The following is a 16,729-nucleotide window of genomic DNA, read 5'->3' as shown; positions in this document are numbered from 1 at the left end:
GATCCCCTTCAAAACTTGGTAAAATAGGGTACCCTTAAGATTTATATTAAAAAAATATATAACAACACAAACTCCTGTTCTATGCTGATCTGTACTTATCAATAGGGCGTAAATAGCTAAAAGTTTTTAGAAAATTGCTGGAAATTTTAAAAATTCCAAATTCAATCAAGTTTCCCCAGGTTTAGTTGCAATTTTTGTGAAAATACATCGAAACGCAATGATATTAAACACTCTTGAATGTGATGGAACGATAAATATGCAAATTATAATAGGAGTTCCTCAACCACCATAAAAATTACTTATATGACAGTTCTTAAAATTTGCCTTCTTTTGCTCTGTGGTTCTTTGTGTTAGTCCCGGAAAGTAATTAAATAAATGAGAAAGATTAATGTAGGGAAGGGATTACTCCGGCATAAAGACACGCACATGCGCTTGAAGACAAAGATTAGGAGAGAAGCGAAAAACTGTCCCGTCGGCCATCGGCCTCATTTCCAGACACCTAACATCGCAATTGCCGGTTAGGACTCGCACCAATAATCAAAGGTCCCCCCCTCAGCTCAAGGATAATCGAATCTCGTTTCCGAGAACATCGGCCACAGGACCTTGGCAGTTCGCAACGCCAGCTTACGCCAAGCCATCGGATTCGCTGTAGTAGGCATCCGTCATCCTAAACAGCCAGCGCAGATGGGGTTCACCGTGGCATCGCAGAATTCATCCACGATCCAAACCTGGCTCACCCCTTGATTGTCCGGTATCCAGGACAATCTGACAGCCCGCAAAGGTCCGAGAAGCTTATTGCATCTCCCGACAAGCCTCAACCTCACATAACACGCAGCCAGGGCTTCATCGCCGCCTGACTGTCTGCATTAAAGGTGACAGTCTGCAGATGCGTCGAATGCACATTTGCCCATAATCATTCCATCAAGGAACAGAGGCAAACTTCTAACATATCAATGAGCGCAGCAGTTCTCAACGCCGCTCACTCCGCGTATAGGTGCAAGTGTATCAGATTAAGTATCGCCTTCACTGTTGCTCTCGCAGCACTCCTCCTCACCCCTCATTATCAGCATCGCCCCTATACCCTTTATTGTACCCATTGCACCTGAAGAAATTGACCTCCCTCGGCAAACCAGAGTAGTTCTGGCTCAATACATTGCAGCAGATGCAGCCGCTTCAACTCCTACAGCGCAAGGATTGATGCCGACGTGCAAGATGTATGTCCCGATTGCAACCAGGGACCGCACGATACACGTCACCTTTTTAATTGCCTAGCCAGACACACTCGACTCAGACCCAGATCCCTGTGGACACACCCCATCTTTGTCGCACAGTTCCTGGGTCTTGAAACTGAACAGAATCAAGCAGACGAAAGATAGAACACAACAAACTGCTACAACAACGCTTTATCGTCATAAAGGTTCGGCCAGAGTTTCGTTCTAGTCTAAAAATTTTATTAAAATTTGGTTTTATTTCCTCTCACCACAAAAATACTTCGAAAAATCAAAAGGCCTTTGGTAAGTACTATCTTATATAGATTTCATGTATTTTTATAAAAATGTATGTATAATAAGGTTATATATGTTTCATGATGGGGATTTGGGGGGATGGTGATGGTGCTGCATATACACATCATTAATATTTTCTTTAAATCTTTTACAGTAGTGATGCTTAGAAAAGTGTGTGTGTATGGATATGGGGAAAACACCATGGTTTCATAGACGAAAAGCATGATTTAGCGGTTTTGGTTATTACTTTCTCGTGTGTTTTTTTTTTTTTTTTTTTTTTTTTTTTTTGCTTTGTTTCTCTTAAAGTTGATTTCTTTAAATTTTTTTAATTGAAATATATTTATTTATATATGTATATAAAAATGTAGAATAGGTTTCATCATTCTATTGGGCCAAGGTACCCATGGGATCCCAGGCGGGCAAAACTATGGGATCCTGATCGAATACACTTAGAACGGAGGCAGGCAAAAATTTCTTATCGACCACAACCTCGAAACCGAATTCCTTGAACCATTCCGCAGACATCACCAAATAACCCTTCTCGCCTCGATCCTCGCCCCAGGAGTTTTCGACACGCAGTTTCTTGGCCAGACCGTTTTCCTGAAACAAAATATTATATTAGATATTATTTAAAGTTCAAAATAGGCAGGCTGAAAAGTATAAATAGTGTTAGGATCGACCAACAACGCCAACAACGAAATTTGGCCACTAGCGACCTTTGAAGTTGAGAAACACCAATTTGTCTATTTGTTCAAAATATATTTTCTAGTGTAAGCTACAAGCTACAACAATTTATTTAAAGGATATTTAGAACTGTTGTTTTTTTTTCTTTTTTATATAACATCTGTTGTTGTTGTAGCAGTGTTTTGTACACTGAGGCGGCCGCCCTTGCCCATGAAGGGCGTCATCGGGTCAATTCGGTACATACAACCGGCTGCCATGGGATAGATTTTTTTTTATCCACCACAGAAAATCTTTTTGCATCCCCAGACACTTCAGACCCTGACCCTACAACAGATAACATTGTTGTTGTAGGGTCAGGTGTCTGAAGTATTTAGGGAACCAAAAAGATTTTCTGTGGTGGATAAAAAGCAAACACTGTATGAATTAAGAAATGAATGGCCGATTTCCTGGGACAAGGGTTCCGATTTCTTAGCACGGGTACTAATCCTATCCTTTTCCAAAAAACGTGTTCTAAAATTGCCCTTTCCCATAAGAAAGGATACTCAATCTACCCTTTCCCATAGGAAAGGGCGCTAAAACTACCCTGTCCCAAAGGAAAGGCTACCAGAACTACGCTTTCCCAAAGGGAAGGCTACTAAAACTACACTTTCCCAGAGGAACAGGGTACTGAAACTACCATTTCCCAAAGAAAAGGGTACCAAAGCTAACCTTTCCCAAAGGAAAGGATACTACAACTGTAGTTTGGTGCCCAAAGGAAGTGATACTGAAACTACACTTTCCCAAAGGAAAGCGTTCTGAAACTACCCTTTCTCAAAGGATTGGTAACTGAAATTACCTTTTCCCAAAGGAAAGACTTCTAAAACTTCCATTTCACAAAAGAAAGGGTACTAAAAATACCTTTTTCCAAAGAAAACGGTACTAATACTGCCATTTCTCAAAGGAAAGGGTACTAAACTACCCTTTCCCAAAGGAAAGGGTACTAAAACCAACTTATCCCATAAGAAGGGGTACAAAAACTAACCTTTACGCAAAGGAAAGAGTACTACATCTACTCTTTCCTAAAAGAAAGGGTACTAAAACTACCCTTTCCCAAAAAAGGGTACTAAAACTACCCTTTCCTAAAGGAAAGGGTACTAAAATTTCCCTTTCCTAAAGGTAAGGGTACTAAAACTACCTTTTCCCAAAGGTAAGGGTACTAAAACTACCTTTTTTCCAAAGGAAAGGATACAAATTCCCTTCCTCAAAGGAAACGATACTAAAACTATCCTTTGCCATATGAAGGGATAAAAAACTACCCTTTTCCCAAAGGAAAGGGTACTAAAACTACCCTTTCCCAAAAAGGGTACTAAAACTACCCTTTCCCAAAGGAAAGGGTACTAAAACTACCCTTTCCCAAAGGAAAGGGTACTAAAACTACCCTTTCCCAAAGGAAAGGGTACTAAAACTACCCTTTCCCAAAGGAAAGGGTACCTAAAACTACTCTTTCCTAAAGGTTAGGGTACTAAAATTACCTTTTTTCCAAAGGAAAGGATACAAATTCTGCCCTTCCTCAAAGGAAACGGGTAGTAAAACTGCCCTTTCCAAAAGGAAAGGGTACTAAAACTACCCTTTCCCAAAGGAACGGGTACCAAAACTACCCTTTCCTAAAGATGAGGGTACTAAAACTCCCTTTTCTCAAAGGAAAGGATACAAATACTGCCCTTTTTCAAAGGAAAGGGTACTAAAACTACATTTTCCCAAAGGAAAGGGTACTAAAACCATCCTTTCCCAAAAGAAGGAATACTAAAACTAACCTTTCCCAAAGGAAAGGGTACTACATCTACCCTTTCCTAAAATAAAGGGTACTAACCTACCCTTTCCCAAAGGAAAGGGTACTAAAACTACCCTATCTTAAGGGAAAGTGAACTGAAATTACCCTTTCCCAAAGGAAACGGTACTGAAATTACCCTTACTAAAACCACCCTTTCCCTTTTTGCATATTTCGAATATTTGCTGACAGGAACGCCCCATCCCAAACTGATTCAGACAGATCGGGTCAATAAAAATAAAAGATATTTGAGAGTACAATACGAATTTGGCAAGCAGTTATTGAACAATCAGAGCTATATGGATATATCTGTCATATAGACCTATCTCCCTAGAAAAGGTTTTGGCTCCATAAATGGTACATTTATTTATCAATTTCGCCGAAATTTTAAACAGTAAGTAAATGCGCCACAAAATGCGCATTTATTTCGGGATTTCGATGAAATTTAAAACGGTGGGTTTTACTGAATCCTTCGATATTTTTCCTGAATTTAATCGGATCATGTTTGGATATAGCTGCTATATATTCCGATCTCCCGATTTAAAGTTTTTCGTCTATAAAAGGCTCATTTATTACTCGATTTGTGTGAAATTTGAAATACTGGGTGTTCCAAACTTCAGCGAAATCGAAAAAAATGCAACTCCTATGGGCTCAAGGCTCTAAAATATCTAAATATGGTGCGATATGGACAATATTTGTTTTAGATGTCAAGTGAACTAGTATAGCTTTAGCTCTTTCAAATTTTAGCGAAATCCATCAACAATTAGGTTTTTATGGGCTTAAGACCTTAAATCGAAAGATCGATCCTTAGGGGGGTTACATTAAGATATCGAACGATTTGGACCATGTTTGCCATGGATGTGAAGGATCCCAAGGCCGGATACCAAAGTAGCGCTGAGGTTACCATGTCCGCCTATGACGCTAAACGCCTGGATTCGAATCCTTGCGAAACCATCAAAAAAAAATATTCAGCGGTGGTTTTCCCTTCCTAATGCTTGCAACATTTGTGAGGTACTATGCCATGTAAAACGTCTCTCCAAAGAGGTGTCCTCTGTTGCACGCCATTCGGAATCTGCTATAAAAAGGAGGCCCCTTATCATTGAGCTTACACTTGAATCAGACTGCACTCATTGATATGTGAGAAGTTTGCCCCTGTTCCTTAGTGGAATGTTCATGGGCAAAATTTGCATTTGTGAAGAATCTCAACGAAACTCCTTGTGCTAATTTTCAGTGAAATCGGGTACTAAATGCGCCGTTTAAAGACTCAAAAATTTCAGCGAAATCGGGTAAATATAGGTCTAAGACCCTAAAAAAAGGAGATCGGTATAAATTTGAACTTTGTTGGTCCTTTGAATATATCAGGAAAACATTTTTAAAAAGCGCTTTTACATCCATAAAAATGCCCAACAGGTAACTTATTTAAGGTTTTAAACTTATCTATTTTGGCTCGTACATTGTGCATATTTTTTGCATAAAAAATGCATATTTCAGATATACAATCAAAATTCGTTTTTTTAGACCAAATTATGTCTAAAAACAAATTTCCGCTTTCTACAAATCAGAGTACACAATGTTATCATTGTTTTGAATTATATCAAGTGGGGTGTTAGTTAAAATGTTGATGATTTAATCGAATTTAATACTTACATCCAATGAAATGGCTGTGAATACCATGGCATGAGTCATGGCTGATTCGCCATAAATCAGACGATCAGCTTTGGTCATTGTATTTTGGATATCAACATCGAATACCAATTTGAAATCATGTCTGTAAATAAAAAAAAACATTTTGGCTTAAGGACATTTTAAATGACGATGATGACAAGGACTTACACATTCAAGTCTTCAATGCCTTGTTTGCCGGCGAAACGTTTGCTAACTTCACAGCCAAACCAAACGGGTTCGCCAGCTTTTAAGCTAGCCGCCACCATTTCTAGCAAAATTTCAACAGGCTGATTATTATACAAGACGGGTCGACCATCGACCACATTGCCCAAACAGTCCACGGTATAGGCCTGATTGTATTCACTGGAGGGACGAGGATCTGTAACTAAACACATCTAAAAGAAAACAAAAAAATCAACCTTTTGTAATTTTTTTTTATTTGGATTTTTACCTTATCCTCCACATTGAATAACGGTTTAACCTTGGTATTGTAGAACTCTAGAGGTGTAATGGGCCCCACGGCATTATAGTTTTTGGTTTTATCGTAATACTCCCAGGTAAATTCTTTGGCCGGTATTCCCAAGCAAATGCCAACAACTTTGTAGATTTCTTCCATCATTTCATCGATCTTAGCATTAACCTGCTCATCGGAGGGATTGGTATCCATCAGGACACGCAGCACTTTGGCATATTCACGTAGCTAAGAAGCAGAAAACACCACAAATTATCAAAACCACGTTACCGATTTGTTTTGCCATACCCACCTTGCTTTTCAAGACTCCATTCATGCGCATACTCGACTCACAACTGAAACTCTCGGGAAAACATTTCTTTGGCATAAGACCATGTTTGGTAATCAAATTAACTAACATATCCCATTGACCTCCATCGGATGTAGGATCCTAACATACAAAACAGAAAACACATAAAAAATTAGGCAGGAGGAAAAGAAGAAAGGAAATAAATTGAAAAGAGAATTAAATAAACGAAAAGTTAATATAAAAAAAGGAAAAATAAGAAGAAACAGAAAAAGAAAAACAATTATAAAGAAAAAAAAGAGAGAATAAAAGAAGAAAAAAATAGAAAAATAATCAAAATCAAGATAAAAAAACAAATATAAAAAAGAAAAAATAAATAAAAAAACGAAAAAATTAGAAAGAAAATAAATTAAATTAAATAAAATAAAAATAAATGAGAAAAAGAAAAAAAATAAATAAAAAGGAAAAATAAAATATAAAAAAATAATATAAAAATAAAAAAATATAAAAAAATAATAAAAAATATTGAAAAATAAAAAACGGAAAAAATATTAAAAAAAAATAAAAAACAAAAATAAAAATAAAAATAAAAAAACAAAAAGAAAAAAAATAAATAAATAAAAATTAAAAAAAAATATATGTAAAAACAAATGAATAAATAAAAATTTAAAAAAAAATTAAAGAAAACAAAAAAAAAACAAAAAAATAATAAAAAATAAAGAAAACAAAAAAAAAATAATAATAAAAAAACGAGTAAAAATATTAAAAAAAATAAAAAAAACAATTAAAAATAAAATTTAAAAAAAAATATAAAATAAAAAAAAATATAAAATAAAAAAAAATATAAAATAAAAAAAGAAATGACAATAAAAAAAATTAATAAAAAATAAATAAAAATAAAGAAAATAAAAAAATTAATAAAGATAAAGGAAACAAAAATAAAATAAAATAACGGGAAAAAATATTAAAAAATAAAAACAAAAAAAAAACAATTAATAAAAACAAAACAATTAAAAAAATAAAGAACAAAAAATTAATAACAAAAAGAAAATAGAAAAAAAAATACAAAAAAAATATTGTAGAAAGAAAAAAAAAAAACAAAAAAGGAAATAGAAAAAAAAAGAAAATAAAAAAAAAATAAAAAAAGAAAATAGAAAATAGAAACAAAAAATAAAAAAAGAAAATAGAAAATAGAAACAAAAAAAAAAGAAATAAAAGGAAAAAAAGAAGGAAAAAATTATGAAACAAGAAGAAAAAATCAGAAAAAAATAAAATCAAATAAGTAATTTTAAGCTAATGAAATCTTTAGGAGCTTATAAAGACCACCTACATTCAATAAAAATGACACTAGACGACCATCGACTTTTTCGCCACGCTTGGATGTCTTTACGATGTTATTCAAGAAGTAATTGCAACGTTCAATTTTATCCCAATAGAAGAGATATGCCTGAGAGAATTCAAATTCATCCAAATTGTATTCTTTCATCAGTGGCAAGCGTAAGCAGTTGAGGGCGGCAAATAACCAGCATCTGCCCGAACTTCTTTGATTGGTCACCGGTTTGCCCTCCATTTCCACCTAAAAATAACAACAACAAAAAATTCAATTTTTTTTTCACTCATTCAAAAATCATTCAAACTTACTTTGTGGGTGAACACATGATTGGTGGTCTCCAAACATTTACGCGATAGACACACATCGAACGGATCAAAGCGTGAACAGACATTTTGCGCCAATACATTTTTTGGCTCACTGTAGAAATTCTGGCGCCATTTGTCCAATTTATCCTGTGTTATGGCCGAGGTAGAGGCTAAAAGAAAATTTGTTCCTTTTGATGAGTTCATTGACAATGTGTTTGGTGTTGCAGGCACCTTTACAAAAACATTTGTCAAAATACTACGGGTCATGAGCAGAGAACGCCTACAACTATTTGTCACTGTAAAAATTTTATAGGGAGAATACAGTTGTGCTCCTTGTTAGTCCAATTGTTTGAAATGGAATTTTGAAGGGGATGGAAGCGAAAGATTTTTGTGAATGATTTGATTGAAATAACAAATAGTACAACAAGAATGGCACAAACACTAAGAAAATGAGCTGAAGACCCATGTTAAAATTAGCTTAGAGCATGTCAAAGAACATAGACTATTTGTGACATTATGTGAGAAGTATTAGATTTGTATAGTCCACCACTCACCAGATATTAATCCCTAAACGAAAGCTCAAGTAAAAATATCCCCCCTTTTAGCCAAATGCCCAAGATGCTACTCGCCTATGCGGACGACATCGACATCATAGGTCGGTCACCGGAAGTAGTAACTGCTGCCTTTCAAAGAATCGAAAGAGAGTCAGTCAAAATGCGTCTGACAGTAAATGGAGATTAGACGAAATGGATGGTTTCAACTCCCACAGATGCTACTTTGGACGAATCAAGCAGTTTAGAAACAAGGCAACCTCTCGACAGACGAAGATTACACTATACAAGACACTGATACTACCCGTGTTGTTATGTGGCTCTGAAGCATGGGTACTTGTGAAAGCAGTTTGCGATAATGGAGAATATAGACGACGTAAGAACCACAAGCTATATGACGACGATAGCATAGCTACACGCATCAAAATACAACGGCTGCGTTGGCTAGGTCATGTTGTCAGAATGGATGAAGAAGCTCCAGTAAAGAAGTCTTTTGAAGGTAAACAAGGTGGTACAAGCAAACCGGGAAGACCAAAAACCCAATTGGAAAGATCAAGCGGTGGGAGACACTTCGAAACTTGGTGTCAGAGATTTTAGAATGAGCGCAGAAGATCGAGGCACTTGGAACGCTATTCTACATTCGACTAGTGGAACATATATTCTGTCAGAGCAAATTAAAGTAAGGTAATTTATAATTTTGCAGATATCTTAGTTAAAAAAAATATTCCAAAAAATTTTTGATGATATCGTATTTTTTGTATATAAACCTGACCTTCTGATCTCATAAAATCGGATTTTAGCTATATATAGCCGCTACATAGACCGATCTCCAGACTTAAAGTTTTGGGGCAATAAATTTATCATTTTTCATCCGATTTCGATGAAATTTGGCACAGTGAGTTCTGGTAGATCTCTATCCATTTCTGTGAAGTGCGGTTCAGATCGGTCTATAGACCGACCAACCGATCTCCCGATATAGGGTATTGAGCCTATAAAAGATCCATTTACTACCCGAATTCAATGAAATTTGGCAGTGTGTTCTGGAAGACCCCTACCCATTCCCGTCAAATGTGGTACAGCTCGGACCATATTTGGATATAGCTGCCATATATACCGATCTTCCGATATTGTGTAATGAGCCTATAAAAGGAGCATTTTTAATCCGATTTGAATGAAATTTGAAACAGTGCGTTTTAATATATCTCTACCCCTGTTTGTTGACTATTGTCCAGATTGGAACATATTTGGATACATATAAACCGATTTCGAATCTAGAAGACACAATTATAATCCTATTTGGCTGAAATTTGGCTCCATGAAGTATTTTCTTTAAACTTCCAACAACTATGATTAGTATCGTCCCAAACAGTTTATAACCTAATATAGTGCCCATATAAACCGAATTCTGATATTGACTTCTTGAGCCGATACAGGGAACAATTATTATCTGCTTTGGCCGTCATTTTGCATGAAGTGTTTTGTTTTAACTTTCAACAACTATGCCAAGTATGGTCCAAATCGGCTCATTATCTGATATAGCTCCCATATAAACCGATCGCAGATCTTGATTTCTTAAGCCGCTAAAAGGCGCCATTTCATCCAAAGGCCATTTGGATGAAAATTTTTTAGGAAGTGTTTTGTTATCACTTCCAGCAACTGTGCCATGTATGGAAGTTATCACTTCCAACAACTGTGCCTGAGCTTCCATACAAACCGATCTTCCGATTATACTTTTTGAGCCTATAGAGGGCGCAATTCTTATCCGATTTTGCACATTTTTTGGTCTGCAACAGCCTAATCAAATATGGCCCCAATCGGTCTATAACTAGGTATAGCTCCTATAGCAAAACTATGTTTTATCCATTATCATTGGTTTCCCTATTGAGAGTATCGAGCAAAGAACTTGATAAATGCCATCCATGGTGGAGGGCATATAAGATTCGCACCGGACGAACATAGCACGCTATCAGTAATTTAGTCAATCCCATGGCAGCCAGTTGTACGTACCGGATTGACCCGATGAAATTCGTCATCGGCATAGGCTGCCGCCTCGGTGTATAACACTGATACAACAACAACTAATTTAGTCTATTAAGTATCTTGGTACGGGAGAAAACGTGCCACTTGGCGACATATCCCAACGATAGACTAAAAGGGATGTGCAAAAAGTTTAAAATTCGATTAAGAGCGTTATTAAAAAAAGGAGTAAATTCTCTTTTTTCCAATTTTTTCGGCTGTTAGGGCTAAGGTAATTTTATTTATATTTCTTTATTTTTTTTTTCTTGTCGATCTTAATGATCGAAGATTTTTTGGCAATGTTTCAACCCGACTGGGATTTGAACAGCCTACCTCCCAATTGCGTAGCGTATGCTCTCCTCTGTGATATACGCCTTACTTGATTACAGATGGATAAGTAAGGGGATATGGGATTTTTGAGTTAATCTATTTTTAGATTTGTACCAATAACAGTCTATGATATGAAACTATTTAGCGAAACATGAATGACGGAATGCCGATAGTAATGTATTTTGTTATTTTATATCATGAAATCTCTGCAACTATCTTTAAAAATTACTTAAAAAGTGTGAATTCAGAGAGTAAGTGAGAAATGAACTCCCCAATGTTTGGAGGGTATTTCTCTCGCATACCTGCCAGTCACCTCGCATATTCTCACCTATCTAATGCACCCATAATCTGACATTGTATTCACACTAATAACGGCTGCATATGTAACCAACAATTTGTTGTGTTTCTTCTTGTTGTAAATTGAAAATTAATTCGACATTTTCATGGTTTTTTCTTAATGAAAATTTATTTTAGTATATATTATGCACATCTGAAGATATTGTCAGTATGTGTGCCCACTGCTGTTCACCATTAATGGCTTAGAGGTTGCTGACACAGAAAAATGCTAACCTGCTGTATAGGGAAGCTCAAGAAAACATAGTCCATTTAGCTTGCGTGGTATTTAATTTTCTAATTCACCCTCCCGTCTTTTGTAAACATCTGTGATGGCTGCTTCAGAATAGCATTGGCGACACATACAACCTTTCCCGTTCATATTCGTATGTAGTTCTTATTTTTCTTTTTTAACCTAACGGGACACTATACGAGTTTTCTTAAATATTTACGATTAACAAACAGTGCCATAATTGTTATTAGAGACCACTCAGACCATTTCGTGCAGTGTAGGCCTATCTCGGCTGTACTTAACACTTGACCCCCTACTTGGAATGTATGGGATTAGTTTTAAAGTTTGAGTATGTCGAAAATAGAAAAAAAGCGGTGAACAGCTACCAACAGAATGATAACCTCACAGCTGTCCCGTACGGGATAACTCCACACAGGGTGGAATATTGAGGTTCGATCTGTGTGGTGTTCATTTCTGTCACGAGAAGCTAAGCTGCGAGCTGCCGGCCTCGTCTCTATACGGAGTAGCTGCAACGGCAGTCGCGGATAATCAGCGGTATAGGGCGGAGAGAGGCCGGGCGGCACCGGCTTTTGCACAAATACTGATGGCCTATGATGCTCGATATGACAAGGCGAGTTTTTGGCGTCTTTAAATAACCAATAGCCAGCCTGTTCCCGCGACGATCGGTCCTTTGGACCGGAACGAGTTCACCCACAGTAGATTGGCGAGGATCGCCACCTCCCTATGGAAATGTGGCTACAACAACAACCTCCTTCGGATTACCAGAGGAGTTCTGCTCAATTGCGCTCCGTTAGATACAGCCGTTTCAAATCCTACAGGACCCTGATTGATGTCAACGTGTTGTATGACTTTCCCGCTTGACCCGGGGACTTCACGACACACGTTAGCTTTTCAAATGCCAAGCCAATCCAACTTAACTTAGAACCAGTTCCCACTGTCGCAGAGTTTCAGAATCTAGATATTCAGCAGAATTTAGCTTTTTTACACTTTTTTTCTAAAGCAAGCTAAAATTACAGAGTCACAAGCTGTGAAAAAATTTGTCAACGCCGACTATATGAAAAATCCGCAATTACTTTTTGAGCAACCCAATACTTTCCGAATATCCAATTTAGGTTCCGAGCAAAGAGTGATGCTCGATAAAAAGGCGAGTTATTAGCGACTTGCAATAGCCAAAGCCATTTTATTCCCACGACGATCGGTCCATGGACCAGAACGAGTTTGTGCAACTATAGGAGCTTCATGAGAACCTCCATCTCCACTACAAATGTAGCTACAACAACAAAATTAGAACAAATGGTTAACCCTATTATAAAAAAGTGTTAAAGATAAGACAAATTTTTACAAAATTTGTTGACTTCTAATGCTAACATTATATCAATTTGCAGCACAAAGTATAGTAATTGCGGTTGATAAACAATCGCACAAGCGGCAGGCGAGCTAGAAAAAAATGCAACTATAACATATGATAATGGCCAACTGATAAGAGTCCAACTTATGGGAAATTATTCGTTATATTGATATAAAAACGGAAGAACCAATGAAGGCAATGCAATGTTCCATGCACGAAGACCATGATTGGTGAACAATTTAAGGGATTGAAGGGGTTTGAAAATTTTAAAAACTCTAGCTATAGCATTATTTATTTGCATTTAGAATCTCGTTGAGGTCATTCAACCAACCAGTTTTTACTACAGATTTGTTGAGTTTAGCTACGAGACAATCTAGAACACAAAGATCCCAGTAATCTAATTCATTATCTAAAGCAGGGTTTCTCAAACTGCTTTATTCCGTTGCTTTGGTACCGAAGGGAAATCTCATAAGGCCAATGTCGCTTACGATCACTAAAGTCCACTTACGTCCAATTAATTTGCAAATTAGACTGTATAAGCAAAATTGCTAAGGGTATACGAGATTTAAGATTGCAGAATTATAAACAAAAAAAAATTTAGGCCAACTATATGGCGTTGAAGGAGGCCAAAGTCACAATGTCTGCCTACGACGCTGAAAGCCTGGATTCGAATACTGGAGAGCACATGAAAAACCTATTTTTTTGCGGTGGCTAAATCCTCCTAATGCGATGTCTGTTCCTTATGGCAATGTTCGTAGCCAGCAGTATGACAAGCGAGGGGCTTTGCGTTAAAAAACCATGCTTTTGAGGTTAAAAAAAATATTACATAGAAATAATACAAAACGCTGCTCGCATACAAGTCCACACAGTTGTCATTGTATGTGAATGGGGTCCCAAGTAGCGAATTTTGTCTGTCATTCTGCTATGTATGTTTAAGATTAGCACTGAGTAATGCAGGAGGTTTCGTAACCATCTTATTTCTAAACATTCTCTCAACTAGACTTGAAAGAAAAAAAAAAGGATAAAAATGCAAAACTTTTTCAATAACTTTGTAAATTATCATGAACTTAAGATCAAGAGCTCTTTTTAGATGAATTTGCTAATAGGAAGCCGCAACTTGTTATTTGTGAATCCCTGACTTGGGAGATGTGGGTCATATCAATTATATCTCCCTTCTCTCCCTTAGACGGCAGAAGTCTCTGGCTTGTGCACCCCTTCCTATAATTGAATAAATAATTGCACTGCCCCCCAAATCGTCGGACAAAGCAATGCAAGCAAACGCCTAGAAATTCCACAAATCTTTTATCCAACAAACTATATATACTTTCCGAGTGAATGGAAACAAAGAGTCTACCCATGATATAGATACGCATATACATACATAGCAAATAAGTATGTACTTTATATTTGCATAAGTATAATTTTTGGATTCATTGTTTGTTTGCACTATAGATGGATGGATGGTTGGATGTGGCAATAATAGATTCTCTTCTCTTCTGTGACGGCATAACTTGTTATTGTTACGAAAGATTCATTTGCTGGCAAACAATGCTTATTGTCTCCAGTGTGAGCGAAATAACCAAGAAGTGAGGGGAAGAAGTGTTGACACAATTGTGGTAAAACTGACAAAAACACATAACGACACCCTCTCATTACTTTATCGATCCTAGTCACTGACGATCGATCGATCATTGCAGCGCAAAGTTGAACTAGAAAAAAAAATGGAAGACACATATTTCCTTCTCCAAAGTGTGCCTCCCCCTAGAAAAATAAAAAAAAAAGAAAGCAACAACAAAGGCAGCTGCCTCTATAGCTGCACACTTGCCAAAAAAAAAATTACCAAGAAAAGCTAAAGCTCAAATTCACTTTCATTTTTTCTTTATTGGATTGTTTGCGTGTATTGTTGGCTAATGCACAAAGTAGTGGTGGAACAACAAGAGAGACCTTTTATGGAATTGCATCTCCTGCCCTACATTTTGGATTTTGTTAATAAGTAATATTTTGTCTTGCTTTTTTCACTTTGTTAGCATCTATGTACATTTACTTTACTTACACATTTTGTCTGTATAAAATAGAAATTTATAAAATTAGCTTTTTATCCAAATTAAACTGAATGAATGAATGTCCAAATCTTCTGCTGCTCCGTTTGGCGTTTTGCTATGAAAAAAAAACTGCGTGAAGTTAATAACGTCGCTAACTTTCGATAACAAAAAATTTTCTAACTTTACAGGGTGACACAAAGGACAAAAATCCAAAAGTACGGAAATTATCAACCATTTTCTGTCGCTAGCGAAAAATTATGTTTGAATTGAAATTTTTATGACCAGAATTCAACTCAATCCAAAAACAAGTCCCGTCCGTTTATACTGCGTTTTCGGGGATTTAAGTTGTTGCTTCTATAGCAGTGTGTTGTACACAGAGGCGGCAGCCCTTGCCTAGGAAGGACTCCGGGTCAAAGCGATACGTACAACCGGCTGCCATGGGATTGGGGGATTTACATGACATACATACACAAGCGTACATGCGTATACATGAATGTTCATACCATACACAATTCTTGAAAACAGTTGTATATTTTGGTACTTTTATCGATTATTCATCGATTGGGTTTATTTGGGTTTTAAAAATAAATCCTGCAAAAATGAGATTTTATTTTGTATGGTAAAGAAGGCCACCGTAGCGCATAGGTTGCATGTCCGCCTATGACACTGAACGCCTGGGTTCGAATCCTGGCGAGTACATCATGAAAATTGTCAGCAGTTGTTTTTCCCCTCCTAATGCTGGCGACATTTGAAAGGTACTATACAATTTGCCATGTAAAAACATCTCCACAAAGAAGTGTCGCACTGCGGCACACCGTTCGTACAGCACTCATTGGTATGTAAGAAGTTTGGCCCAGTTCCTTAATAGAATGTTCATGGGCAAATTTGCATTGGCATGGTAAAACCTGCAAAAAAAAGGATTTAGCCATGATTGAATTAAGAAGGTTGGCTCACTTGCCCAGCTGATGGAATTGTCCAACTCCAGTCTGGTATCCAAATCGCACTATAACATTTACAAATAAATTAAGAAAAGCGTACCTTAGAAACCAATAAAACATACGAAAATGATGCCGGCAATGGTTTTAATTGTTGTCACTTTAATTTTTTGCCATTTTGCACACTATAAGGATAGTACTACTTTTCCGCCTATTTTTAGCCAACGTTTCGTCACTTCAGAACGTTTAATCAATCAGTGAATAAATATGTTGCGTTCTTCCTCTTTTAGTTTTGTCAATCAAATTGAATGATGACACCATCTTTAAATAAACGGCGATAGTAGTTGGCGATAAGTTTAGCCGCTTAGCTAAACGGGGATAGCATTTTCTCCATTCAAACTAATGGCCGGTACTATGTTCGTTTTTCACCGTTGAAACCCCGTTTTAGAAACATTACGAAAATAACAATGATAAAATAAAAGTTTTATTTAAATTTTACCATACGTAATGAGGGAATGTCCTACTAAATGAAATCAGTAAGTTTCTTTGCTTTAAAATCTATTGTCCAAATAAGGTAAGTGGCAAAAAATATCGGGAAAATCGAATATAGACCAGCTTTAAGCGAGAAAATCCGCTTAATGGGTAAATAAAACACCCCTAATGGCAATTAGGAAGTGTCCAGAAAATTGACATCCTAGAGGAATTTTCCCCTACATTCCCACTGGATAGGTTAGTCGATTTTAGTGTTGTTGGGCTTATGACTTTACCTTGTATAAATTTGCCTAGGTTTTCGCCTTATTACAATCGATAACACTGTATAGTTATGTTTCCGAACCCTGTCGTCAGCCATCCCCTGCCAAATGT

At 36.6% G+C, this 16,729-nt stretch overlaps 1 protein-coding gene across 1 annotated transcript; it reads right to left on the bottom strand.

Annotated features, from left to right (window-relative positions):
* Positions 1 to 1,519: 1,519 nt before the first annotated feature.
* Positions 1,520 to 15,065, bottom strand: LOC106087831 (bleomycin hydrolase). Its single transcript, XM_013253006.2, has 8 exons — positions 14,942 to 15,065; positions 8,061 to 8,227; positions 7,750 to 7,995; positions 6,426 to 6,563; positions 6,113 to 6,361; positions 5,830 to 6,056; positions 5,644 to 5,764; positions 1,520 to 2,105 (listed from the first exon to the last, which is right to left on the bottom strand). Exons 1-8 carry the CDS (start codon positions 14,943 to 14,945, stop codon positions 1,890 to 1,892), a joined length of 1,368 nt encoding a protein of 455 aa, XP_013108460.1. The 5' UTR covers positions 14,946 to 15,065; the 3' UTR covers positions 1,520 to 1,889.
* Between the last annotated feature and the right edge of the window lie 1,664 nt (positions 15,066 to 16,729).

This window comes from Stomoxys calcitrans, chromosome 4, assembly GCF_963082655.1.
Source record: "Stomoxys calcitrans chromosome 4, idStoCalc2.1, whole genome shotgun sequence".
Classification (NCBI taxonomy): domain Eukaryota; kingdom Metazoa; phylum Arthropoda; class Insecta; order Diptera; family Muscidae; genus Stomoxys; species Stomoxys calcitrans.
Note: the sequence above shows the minus strand (reverse complement) of the source record. Positions and strands in the feature narration are given on the sequence as shown.